This window comes from Vicia villosa, unplaced genomic scaffold (assembly GCF_029867415.1).
Source record: "Vicia villosa cultivar HV-30 ecotype Madison, WI unplaced genomic scaffold, Vvil1.0 ctg.000045F_1_1_3, whole genome shotgun sequence".
NCBI classification, from domain to species: Eukaryota; Viridiplantae; Streptophyta; class Magnoliopsida; order Fabales; family Fabaceae; genus Vicia; species Vicia villosa.
The window spans coordinates 163,609-175,863 of record NW_026704979.1 but is presented as its reverse complement, the minus strand read 5'-3'; the positions used below and the strand labels follow the sequence as shown (position 1 = coordinate 175,863).

General features: G+C 29.1%; 1 protein-coding gene across 1 annotated transcript; it reads left to right on the top strand.

Moving 5' to 3' along the window:
• The first annotated feature begins 7,695 nt into the window (after window positions 1-7,695).
• LOC131622961 (F-box/kelch-repeat protein At3g23880-like) lies at window positions 7,696-9,454 on the top strand. Its single transcript, XM_058893968.1, has 2 exons — window positions 7,696-8,954; window positions 9,358-9,454. The coding sequence occupies exons 1-2, from the start codon at window positions 7,696-7,698 to the stop codon at window positions 9,452-9,454; spliced, it is 1,356 nt and encodes a 451-aa protein (XP_058749951.1).
• Window positions 9,455-12,255: the final 2,801 nt, after the last annotated feature.

Here is a 12,255-nt window from a genome sequence, read left to right as displayed (position 1 = left end):
ACACAAAAATCTTCCAAAATACCAATGTATGCTAGTTTAACAAACTTCGTGAATTTTATGAAGTATAGCACACAGAAATCTTCCAAAAGACTAAATTTTGCAAGTTTAACAAACTTCGTGACTTTTATGTATTATAGCACACGAAATCTTCCAAAATACCAATGTATGCTTGTTTAACGAACTTTGTGACTTTTATGTAGTATAAAACATGAAAATCTTCCAAAAGACTATATTTTGCAAGTTTAACATATTTCGTGACTTTCATGTAGTATAGCACACGAAAATTTTCCAAAATACCAATGTACACAAGTTTAACAAATTTTGTGACGTTTATGTAGTATATCACAGGAAAATCTCCCAAAATACCAAATTTTGCAAGTTTAACGAACTTCGTGTTTTTAATGTAGTATAGCACACGGAAATCTTCCAAAATACCAATAATTGCTAGTTTAACGAACTTCATGACTTTTATGTAGTATAGCACATGAAAATCTTCCAATAGACTAAATTTTGCACGTTTAAAGAAATTCGTGACTTTTATGTAGTATAGCACACGAAAATCTTCCAAACTACCAATGTATGCAAGTTTAACGAACATCGTGACTTTTATGTAGTATAGAACACGAAAATCTTCCAAAAGACTAAATTTTGCAAGTTTAACAAATTTCGTTACTTTTATGTAGTATAGCACACGGAAATCTCCCAAAATACCAAATTTTGCAAGTTCACGTACTATTGAACACGAAAATCTTCTAAAAGACAAATTTTTTAAAGTTTAACAAACTTCGTGACTTTTATGTAGTATAGCATACGAAAATCTTCCATTAGACCAAATTTTGCAAGTTTAACAAACTTCGTGACTTTTATGTATCATAGCACACAAAAATCTTCCAAAATACCAATGTATGCTAGTTTAACAAACTTCGTGAATTTTATGAAGTATAGCACACGGAAATCTTCCAAAAGACTAAATTTTGCAAGTTTAACAAACTTCGTGACTTTTATGTATTATAGCACAGAAATCTTCCAAAATACCAATGTATGCTTGTTTAACGAACTTTGTGACTTTTATGTAGTATAGAACATGAAAATCTTCCAAAAGACTAAATTTTGCAAGTTTAACATATTTCGTGACTTTCATGTAGTATAGCACACGAAAATTTTCCAAAATACCAATGTACACAAGTTTAACAAATTTTGTGACGTTTATGTAGTATATCACAGGAAAATCTCCCAAAATACCAAATTTGGCAAGTTTAACGAACTTCGTGTTTTTAATGTAGTATAGCACACGGAAATCTTCCAAAATACCAATAATTGCTAGTTTAACGAACTTCATGACTTTTATGAAGTATAGCACACGAAAATCTTCCAAACTACCAATGTATGCAAGTTTAACGAACTTCGTGACTTTTATGTAGTATAGAACACGAAAATCTTCCAAAAGACTAAATTTTGCAAGTTTAACAAATTTCGTTACTTTTATGTAGTATAGCAAACGAAAAATCTCTCAAAATACCAAATTTTGCAAGTTTCACGAATTTTGTGTTTTTTATGTAGTATAGCACACGAAAATCTTCCAAAATACCAATGAATGCAAGTTTAACGAACTTCGTGACTTTTATGTAGTATAGCACACGAAAATCTTCCAAAAGGCTAAATTTTGCAAGTTTAACAAACTTCGTAACTTTTATGTAGTATCGCATACAAAAATATTCCAAAATACCAATGTATGCTAGTTTAACGAACATCGTGACTTTTATGTAGTATAGCACACGAAAATTTTCCAAAACACCAATGTATGCAAGTTTAACCAACTTCGTGGTTTTTATGTAGTATAACACATGAAAATCTTCCAAAAGACTAAACTTTGCAAGTTTAACAAACTTCGTGAATTTCATGTAGTATAGCAAACGAAAATTTTCTGAAATACCAATGTATACAAGTTTAACGAACATCGTGACTTTTATGTAGTATAGAACACAAAAATCTTCTAAAAGACTAAATTTTTCTAGTTTAACAAACTTCGGACTTTTATGTTGTATTGCACACGGAAATCTTCCAAAAGACTAAATCTTGCAAGTTTAACAAACTTCGTGACTTTTATGTATTATAGTACACGAAAATCTTGCAAAATTCCTATGTATGCTACTTTAATGAACTTCGTGACATTTATGTAGTATAGCACACAAGAATATTCCAAAAGACTAAATTTTGCGAGTTTAACATACTTCGTGACTTTTATGTAGTATAGCACACGAAAATCTTCCAAAATACCAAATTTTGCAAGTTTAACGAATTTCGTGTTTTTTATGTAGTATATAGCACACAAAAATCTTCTAAAATACCAATGTATGCAGGTTTAACGAACTTCATGACTTATATGTAGTATAGCACATGAAAATCATCCGAAAGACGAAAATTTGCAAGTTTAACAAACTTCGTGACTTTTATGTACTAGCATACAAAAATCTTCCAATGACAAAATTTTGCAAGTTTAACACACTTCGTGACTTTTATGTATTATAGCACACGAAAACTTGCAAAATACCAATGTATGCTAGTTTAACGTACTTCGTGACTTTTATATATTATAGCACACGGAAATCTTCCAAAAGACTAAATTTTGCAAGTTTAACAAACTTCATGAATTTCATGTAGTATAACACCCGAAAATTTTCCAAAATACCAATGTATACAAGTTTAATGAACTTCGTGACATTTATGTAGTATGGCACCCAAAAATCTCCCAAAATACCAAATTTTACAAGTTTAACGAACATCGTGGTTTTTATGTAGTATAGCACACGAAAATCTTCCAAAATACCAATGTATGCCAGTTCAACGAACTTTGTGACTTTTATGTACTATAGAACACGAAAATCTTCCTAAAGTCTAAATTTTGCAAGTTTAACAAACTTCGTGACTTTTATGTAGTATAGCACACGAAAATCTTCCAATAGACTAAATTTTGCATGTTTAAAGAAATTCGTGACTTTTATGTAGTATAGCACACGAAAATCTTCCAAAATACCAATGTAGGCAAGTTTAACGAACTTCGTGACTTTTATGTAGTATAGAACATGAAAATCTTCCAAAAGACTAAATTTTGCAAGTTTAACAAATTTCGTTACTTTTATGTAGTATAGCACACGAAAATTTTCCAAAATACCAATGTACACAAGTTTAACAAATTTCGTGACGTTTATGTAGTATATCACAGGAAAATCTCCCAAAATACCAAATTTTGCAAGTTTAACGAATTTCGTGTTTTTAATGTAGTATAGCACACGGAAATCTTCCAAAATACCAATAATTGCTAGTTTAACGAACTTCATGACTTTTATGTAGTATAGCACACGAAAATCTTCCAATAGACTAAATTTTGCATGTTTAAAGAAATTCGTGACTTTTATGTAGTATAGCACACGAAAATCTTCCAAAAAACCAATGTATGCAAGTTTAACGAACTTCGTGACTTTTATGAAGTATAGAACACGAAAATCTTCCAAAAGACTAAATTTTGCAAGTTTAACAAATTTCGTTACTTTTATGTAGTATAGCACACGGAAATCTCCCAAAATACCAAATTTTGCAAGTTTCAAGAACTTCGTGTTTTTTATGTAGTATAGCACACAAAAATCTTCCAAAATACCAATGAATGCAAGTTTAACGAACTTCGTGACTTTTATGTAGTATAGCACACGAAAATCTTCCAAAAGGCTAAATTTTGCAAGTTTAACAAACTTCGTGACTTTTATGTAGTATCGCATACAAAAATCTTCCAAAATACCAATGTATGCTCGTTTAACGAACTTCGTGACTTTTATGTAGTATAGCACACGAAAATTTTCCAAAACACCAATGTATGCAAGTTTAACCAACTTCGTGGTTTTTATGTAGTATAGCACATGAAAATCTTCCAAAAGACTAAACTTTGCAAGTTTAACAAACTTCGTGAATTTCATGTAGTATAGCAAACGAAAATCTTCCAAAATACCAATGTATACAAGTTTAACGAACATCGTGACTTTTATGTAGTATAGAACACAAAAATCTTCTAAAAGACTAAATTTTTCTAGTTTAACAAACTTCAGACTTTTATGTTGTATTGCACACGGAAATCTTCCAAAAGACTAAATCTTGCAAGTTTAACAAACTTCGTGACTTTTATGTATTATAGTACATGAAAATCTTGCAAAATTCCTATGTATGCTACTTTAATGAATTTCGTGAGTTTTATGTAGTATAGCACACAAGAATATTCCAAAAGACTAAATTTTGCGAGTTTAACATACTGTTATACCCCAAAATTTGCCCACATCTTTTTTCAAGAAAACTTCAATCTAAAAATTAAGAGTTTCATATGATCTTGGATTTTCACATCCTGATTTATGAATACTTGATTTTTAGAATTTTTTTCTTATACAGTATTTTAGCTTTAGGACTTATCACTTGTTTGTTAACCGAGCCACATTACAACCTTGAAAGCCCTTGTGATTCGTGTCATTGCATTTTCAATACTATTTTTGGATGAACGCATTATTTTTCTATTGTTTGCAAGATTGTTGGGTGTGTCAAAGTCCTCACCTTTCTGTGTTTTTCATATACCGATTAGTTTTTGCTAGGCGTGATTCATGATTGAGCATGTTTTGTTTAGAATGTTTTGTATGATTTTTGTACTTAGGATTTGTTTCATTTTCATGTGTCATTGTAGGATTGTGGTAAGTTTTTACTTTATTTGTGCGTTTTTGGTTTGAACCGTGCAATTGTTTCGTTTTTCTAAATTGTGTTGATTCTTTGGATTTTTACTTTTGATTCTTTGAGTGTATGGCCTTGTTTGAGGAGAAACATGTTTAAGTTGGGGAGAGTTTGATAAGTGCCAAAATTTACTTATTTTGTATATATATTTTGTGGCACTTATCGAGACTTTTTGTTAATACCGTTTGAATAATTCCCTGTTTTGTGTATAAATACGTATACTTTGTGAATAGTTGTATTTTCATATACTTTTATACCGTTTAATAGTTTTTGTGTCTTTTTGTAGGTATTCTTGTGTATTTGGAGCATGAGCAATAAAGTGTCGAAGACACGGCTTCAAACGCGGGATTTTGAGCAACAGAACCAACTCGTTAACCAATAAAGCTCAAAATCTAAGAATAATAAATCATCAATTTGGTTGATATTTTGTCATTTTTAGATAGGAAATTGAATAAGCTTTTCAACACTTCGAACCGGGCGCAAATCGGAGTTACGGTTCTCAAGTTATGGCAAAAACACCTGTGCTGATTTTTTCATGATAGCATAGTGGGCGCGTAGCGCCCTTTTGCGCGCGACGCGTGCTGTACCAGATGCAAAAGTGTATAAATAGAGGAAAAATAGATTTTTTTTAGGTTATTTTTTGTGTATTTTTGAATCCCAACTCATCATAGGTCATTTTTTGGTAGATTTGGCTTGGAAACAACATTTGGAGCTTGCAAATGGATGATCGGAGGTCGAATTTCTCATCGACTGGTGTTGACAAACCAAAAAAATATTTGGTTCCTCTTCTCTTCTCTTTGTATTTCTCTTTTGTTGAGTTTGTATGTAAATACTCTAAATCCAAGGATGTTTGTTACTCTTTCTACTAGTCGTATAAAGTTTGCTTTACAAATCTTAATCGGTGTTTCCTTGATCTTTTTGCTTAAATGCTTTGAATTTGTGTTGTTGTAGAAATAGACACCATAAATCTTGATTAGGGGGATATCTGTTAGTTCTAGATTCTAGACATAGGGGTTTGGGGTTAACATCCACATAATATCGGAGTTTAATGCTTATGTGTTGTTCTATCGGTGGAGACATTGTCGAAAGAGTAATATAGTTGAACTCTTGCCGGTGTTGCAGAAATGGACATTGATGTGAGGGATATGTGGTGATTCTCATGAGTATTGTAGATTGAGTACGGCGGAGTGATAAATATTAGTTTGTGAAGAGTAGTTTAGATTCAAATCAGATAAGTTATTCTCTATCAAGAATGAATTTATTTTATGTTCATATATTATATTTTTCCGGTTTACTTAAAAACTATTTAACCCAAACTCAAGAACTAAGAAACCGTCGAACGACAGTTCAGTAGCACTAATCTTTATGGACACGATAATTTCCCGGATAAATACTTCCAAAACTTTTGTTGCTTGCCACTCTACCGCTTCAACAGGGACTGATCAGGAAGAAATATTTATGGAGCTGGCAAATAGAGAAATTTGGGCTGAAAAGCAATTTGAAATTAATGGACAAGAAAATCACTGGCAAATATTCCGATAATTCGAATTAAGGAAATGGAGAGTATTGATTAATCCACTAAAAAATTGAACTTTGATGTGATTTGCGAATTCTATGCCAACACTCTTGCTTCTGACGAAGAGCCATTTTCTTTCACAACAATGGTGAGAGGAAGGACAATTCACTTCAGTAGAGAAGTTTTCAGTAGGGACAATACTTTTGATCTGATGCTTACCCCTTTATTCAGATCTCCTATGATAAGCTTCTTAGGTCAATCTTTCTGAATCCTGATAGAGGGTCCTTTATCAGCTGTCTCATTGTCTCTAGAGGCATAAATGTTTCAACATTATCCACAGAAGCGGGTGTATCAGCATCATTCATGGAAAAATAAATAAACTAATATATATATATATATATATATATATATATATATATATATATATATATTACTTTGTTTATTTTTTTACTAAATATATAATATTTTTTATAGTAATAAATAATATATATATATAAGCAAAGTAATATTTATTACTATATATATATATATATATATATATATATATATATATATATTACTATATATATTTATTACTATATATATAATATTTTTATATTACTTTGCTTATATATATTATTTATTACTATAAAAAATATTATATATTTAGTAAAAAAATAAACAAAGTAATATATATATAAATATATATATATATATATATATATATATATATATATATTATTTACTTATATATATATATATTTATATATTATTTACTTATATATATATATATATATATATATTTATATATTATTTACTTATTTATATATATATATATATATTTATATATTATTTACTTATTTATATATATATATATATATATATATATATATATAAATAAGTAAATAATATATATATATATATATATATATATATATATATATATATATATATTATTTTATATATTAGTAAATATATATAAAGTAATATGTGTTTATATTAATAGGTAATATTATAAAGTAATATGTAATTTTAAAGTAAATATTATTTTTTATAGGTAATTTTATAAAGTAATATGTATTTTTTATATTAAATATTATTATATATATTATTTTTTTATAGTAATAGGTAATATATATAAAGTAATATGTATTTATATTAATAAATACATACAAAGTACTATATATTTATATTTCTTTATATATTACCTATTACTATAAATAATAATAATTTTATATATATATATATATATATATATATATATATATATATATATATATATATATATATATATATATATATATGTATATATATATATATATAAAACTTCAATGTATTTATATATAATTGAATCTCCATCGTGTTTATATTGTTTCTTCTTATTTCTCTTTTCTTCTGTAATATGATTTTATAATTTTAACTTCAATACAATTGCTCCAATGGATATTCCTCGAATTAAGAAGCAAATTCAATCAAAAATATCATTGAAGCGATTGTTCATTCCACTTGATCTCATCGCAGAAATCCTTTCTCTTCTTAATGTGAAAGCCATTCAGCGATTTAGGTGTGTAAGCAAATGTTGGAATGCTTTCATCGTTGATTCAACTTTTACCAAAAGGCACCTTAAGGTATCGTCTCGAAACCCACACCTTGTATTATCAATTCCTGAATACCCTTTAACTTGTGTGGTATCGGTACCAGTTCATCGATTACTCGAGACTCAATCGATAACTGTTATCGGTGAAACTTGTTTGAGTCTTAAATGGGGTATTTCGGAGGTTGTTGGTTCCTGCAACGGATTGATTTGCGTGCTTTTCAAATCTATCACAAACATAGAAACCAAATACAAGTTTTGTTTGTGGAACCCAGCAACAAGGACAATATCAGAAAATATAGGATTTTTTTGCGGGAATGAGTCTTTATTAAGCCCTTTCAAGTTTAGTTTTGGTTGTGATTATTCAACAGAAACTTATAAGATAATAGTGCTTCATAGCGAAAAAAATGAAGGTGCTGAGAGCGGCGACAATATATGGATAAGCAAGGTGAGAGTTTTCAATTTAGGAGATATTTGTTGGAGAGATATTCAAAGTTTTCCTTTGATTCCTCTTATTTGGAATGATGGCGTGCATTTGAGTGGAACTGTTAACTGGTTATCTATTCACGGTGCTTACATATCCATGTCTGATGGAGAAAGATTTAGAGCTTTCATTCCGGATGTTAAACAGTTGATGATTGTTTCGCTTGATCTTTCATCCGAGACATACACACATTTTTTCCTTCCTAAGGGTTTTATTGAGGTGCCATGCCTCGAGCCATCTCTTCGGGTTATGATGGATTGTCTTTGTTTTTCACATGATTTTAATAAAACTGAATTAGTTGTATGGCAAATGAAGGAGTTTGGAGTCCACCGGTCTTGGTCTCAGTTATTCAGAATTGAATATTTTAATCTTCAAATAAATAATCCTCCCATTGAAGATGATTTCTTTTACGTTGAATACATGAAATGTGAGATTCCATTGTTGCCATTATATGTTTCTAAGGATGGAGATACATTGATATTGGCATATGACGAAATTGACGCAGTAATTATTTATGATCAGAGGGAAAAGACAGTAAAGAGAACTAGAATTTCAAATGAATTAATAGACTGGTTCACGGCCGTTGATTATGTTGAAAGCTTGGTTTCAACTGATTGGAAGTAAGTTCTTTTAAACCTATGTAATTTATTTATGTTTCTTAAAAATCTTTATAATAACACATTATGTGAATATTACATGTGATAATACCTTAGGTTGATTTGTAAAATGATTATATATTGATCATTGTAAAGCGATATCCAATTTATTGTATAGATTCATTATACCTGTTAATCTACTGATAGATAGTAGCAAGTGACACACTTGTAAATATTTATTGTATAGATATAAGTGTTAATTTATTTCTTTACATGATGATAATGATATTGTAATTGAATATATCTCTTAATGACATTATAGTAAATCTTATATGTTACATGCTTTGGTTCATGATATTGTGATTGTAGCCTATATTTGAATTGTTTCTCTTATAGTCTAATTGATATTTTTTTTTTTAAATTATAGATCTGGAGATGAAGGTAGAGATGAAGATGATGATGAATATGAAGATCAACTTAGTGACATTGATATTGGGTTTGGTGGATGGGCTGGTTTGTACTAGATTAATAATCTTAATTTTATTATATTTGCATAGAGGAAAATACATGCAGCAACACATATGTATTGGTATCTCTCAGTTGTTGTTTGTGTCATTTTGTTAACATAAAGACATTATTTATCTCATCTTAACATTTTTAAAAGATTTGGAAACAACTTCTGTTACAATTTTATTTTTTTCATATTTGTTTTTTTTTTTATAGTTTGATTTTGTTGATGTCATTTTTTCGTTTTATAAGTGAATTGAAATTTTGAATTATTGATGCATTTTATTTTTGGGTCAACTATTTACTTATACATTACTAGACTAAGATATGATTCTGCAAGGTGAATTACCTCATATGAGATAATTTCTTCTCAATTTTTTTTCAAAGAAACTTGTATTATTATATGGTCTAATTAGTCTGAAACCCCTATAAATGCACTTCTTATTCTTATAACTTTTTCAATTTCCGAAGTTTATCCCATTCATAATGTACAATGATATATATGTTTGTATGAAAAGTTTTTACTCTCAATGCCTCACAAATTTATGTTTTTAGCCTTTGCAATTTGATATAAATCAAAATATCAAATGTATCGTGAAGTACAAGTTTGAATACTTAAATTAAAGTTTTTGTGAGGCTTTATTTGAATCAAACATGTTATGATTCGAATCAAACACTTGTTTGGAAGTTTATAATTTATATCTACCAACCTGATTTGAATAAGGAAAGTGTGTGATTCGAATCACAACACTTATTGACTCGAAACACAGGCTATTTGATTCGAATCATGGAAATTAAAATGTTCTTCAAAATTAACTATGGTTTGCATCATGCTTTGTGTGACTTGAATCACAGACATAAACATATGATTGAAATCAAAATAGAAAATTATTCACTTTATTACCTTAGATTCAAATCATTATTTCTTTATTCAAATCCTAACCTCAATAAATTATTTACTTTACTACCTTAGATTCAAATCATTCTTTCTTTGATTCAAATCACAACCTAATAATTTGACTCGAAACATGTTGTATTTCATCTCACCTTTTTTGTGTATTATCTCTAGCACATATTTAAACGCTTTCTTGTCTTTTTATAAAGGTTGTTGAAACATTCAGGGAAAGAAAATAAGTTAATTATTCTTGATTGTGATTTGGTCAATTCAAATACATTGATTAAACTTAGGATATTCACGAAGAGCCTCATACTTATTTGTTAAATGCAATCACTTTTCCATATTTAATCAGCCTTGTAGCACATGAAGAGCTTAATTTGCACTTGATGAATGTTGTAATAGATTATTTGTATGGTTCACTTAATATGACGTTTACATGAAACTCCCTAAAGGGTTTAATATACTAGAGACACGTAATTTTAGATCTCGAGAAAACTACTCCATCAAATTGAACAAATCTCTCTATGGGTTGAAACAATATGGACGAATGTGGTATAATCGCCTAAGAGAATATTTAGTAAAGGGTGGATAAACAAATAACTCAAATTTTCCTTGTATTTTCATAAAAGGATGTGGAAAATAATTTGCAATAATAATTGTCTATGCGCATGACATACATATTATTGGAACTCTTGAAGAGCTTCGAAAAGCTATAAATTGCTTAAAGAGTTTAAGATGAAGGACCTAGGAAAAACAAAATATGTCTAGACTTACAAATTGAGAATTCGGACAATGGAATATTTGTACATTAGGAAGGTTATCTAGAAAAATGTTGAAACACTTCTATATGGACAAATCTCATCCGTTGTCTAGTTTAATGGTTGTTATATCATTAGATGTAGAGAAAGATACTTTCAGGCCTCGAGAAAAGGATGAAAAATTGCTTGGTCCCGAAGTACCATATCTTAGTGCAATTGGAGCACTAATGTAACTTGCTAATTATACACGTCTTGATATATCATTTGTGGTCAATCTATTAGCAAGATACAATTATTCACTTACATGGAGACATTGGAACAGGGTCAAAGACATACTTCGTTATCTTAGAGATGTAAGTTCCTTGTCATATCCTCACAACGGTAGATCAGAAACAGGTTATTTGTTTACATGTGATGGTACAACCATTTTATGGAGATCTATGAAACAACTCATGGCAACAACTTCATCAAATCCTACATAACGATTAGCACTACATGAAGTCAACTTCATCAAAGAAGAAATTTTAAGCAACTACTACAAAGAATATCGCCTCACAGATAAATGTATGCACGAGGGGAGAAATAAATATATTTTGCACTCTTTTTCCGTTCACCATGAATTTGTACTACTGGGTTTTCTTGGTAAGGTTTTTAACGAGGTAGTTCAAATTCAAATGATTTTGTACTCATATTCCTTCACTAAATTTTTTCCATTGGATTTTTTGTAGTAAGGTTTTAACAAGGCATATCCTATATGAACAACCAAAAGGAGTGTTATGAATAAATATAAATGTGGATGTCCATCTTACTTAGTAGTCTATACATTTCCTATTCCCTATTAACCGTTATGATTTTCTATCTTCCCAATGCCCTATAAATAAGATCCACATTGCAATGTAAATGATACTTAAAAAATATAAAATAATATTACTTTCTCTCTTCTCTTTTTCTCCTTCATCTCTATATTACTTTGGTGAATTTCTGTATTTATTTTAATAATTATTAGGTATAAATATTTGTCTTATTATTTTTATAATAATTAATTATTTAATTTTATTTTAATAAATCTAACCTATCCCAATAATACTCAAGAGAACTTGGATGAGATAGGAAGGGATATCTTTCACTTTAACCAAAGATTTTTGGTTTGAACTCCGCCATG